General features: G+C 64.9%; 1 protein-coding gene across 1 annotated transcript in view; it reads right to left on the minus strand.

Moving 5' to 3' along the window:
- Nucleotides 1–70: 70 nt before the first annotated feature.
- Nucleotides 71–1,002, minus strand: part of CGN (cingulin) — a 2,944-nt gene continuing 2,012 nt past the window's right edge. The window contains exons 2-5 of the mRNA XM_029958031.1: nucleotides 733–851; nucleotides 540–648; nucleotides 304–467; nucleotides 71–215 (exon numbers count right to left, since the gene is read on the minus strand). Coding sequence (XP_029813891.1) covers nucleotides 71–215; nucleotides 304–467; nucleotides 540–648; nucleotides 733–851 — 537 coding nt within the window. The remainder of the gene's footprint in view (nucleotides 216–303; nucleotides 468–539; nucleotides 649–732; nucleotides 852–1,002) is intronic.

A 1,002-nucleotide genomic window follows, 5' to 3' on the forward strand; every position in this document is an offset into this window, starting at 1 on the left:
GAGCAGCAGCAGCAGCATCCGAAGGGGGAACTGGCCCCACTCCAGGGGGAACTGGCCCCGCTCTGGTGTGTCAGCAGGAGCTGGTCTGGAGGTTGGGCTCGTTGAGCAGGGAGGCGATGGAGGACGGGCCGTAGGCGCTGTCGAACTCCTCGTCCGAGCTCAGCTGCTCGTCCTGCAGCGACGAGTCGGCGACCGCCGAGCGCGCGGCTTTGCGCCTGGGGACGGGAAACCCTCCCCCTGTCAGGGACCCAGGACCCCCTGTCAGGGACCCAGGACCTCCCTGGACCCCCCAGGACCCCCTACCAGGCCTCCTTCTCCAGCGCCTTGACGCGGTTCTGCAGCTGCTCGTTGAGCTCGTGCTGCTCCTCCAGCTCCCGCTGCGCCTTCTTCCGCGCGCCCTCCAGGCGCTCGATCTCCTCCTCCGCCTCGTCCACCTGCCGCTTCAGGGCCTTCACCCGCAGGCTCAGCTGGAATTCCATGGGATTAGGGCCGGGAAGGGTCCCCCAGAGCCCCCTCCGAGGGTCCCATCCCCACCCTACCTGGTCCTTCTGGTTGCTGACGCTCTGCCGCTCGTCGTCGATCTGGATGGTGAGCTCCTTCACCTTCCTCTCCAGCTTGCGGTTGGAGGAGAGCAGGACGTTCTTCTCCCTGTGGAAGAGACACAGAGGGGACTGTGGGACCCCCACCCAGGCAGGGAAGGCACCCCCTGAAACCTGGGGATCCCCAGGGTACCTCTCCTCGGCCTGCAGCTGGTCCTGCAGCTCCTCCAGCCGCGCTTCCAGCTGGGACACGGTGCTGCTGGGCCGGTGCTGCCCCTCCGAGCTGGCCAGGCGGTTCTTCAGCTCCTTGTTCTGCAAAATCCACCCCCCAAAATTATATCCCTGCCACGCCCCCACTCCCCACTTCTGCAAAATCCCCTCCCCAAAATTTTATCCCTGTCACCCCTCCCCAATTCTGCAAAATCCCCCAAAATTATATCCCTGTCACACCCCACTTCTGCAA

Source organism: Manacus vitellinus, unplaced genomic scaffold (assembly GCF_001715985.3).
Source record: "Manacus vitellinus isolate BGI_N305 unplaced genomic scaffold, ASM171598v3 scaffold_138_pilon, whole genome shotgun sequence".
NCBI lineage: Eukaryota > Metazoa > Chordata > Aves > Passeriformes > Pipridae > Manacus > Manacus vitellinus.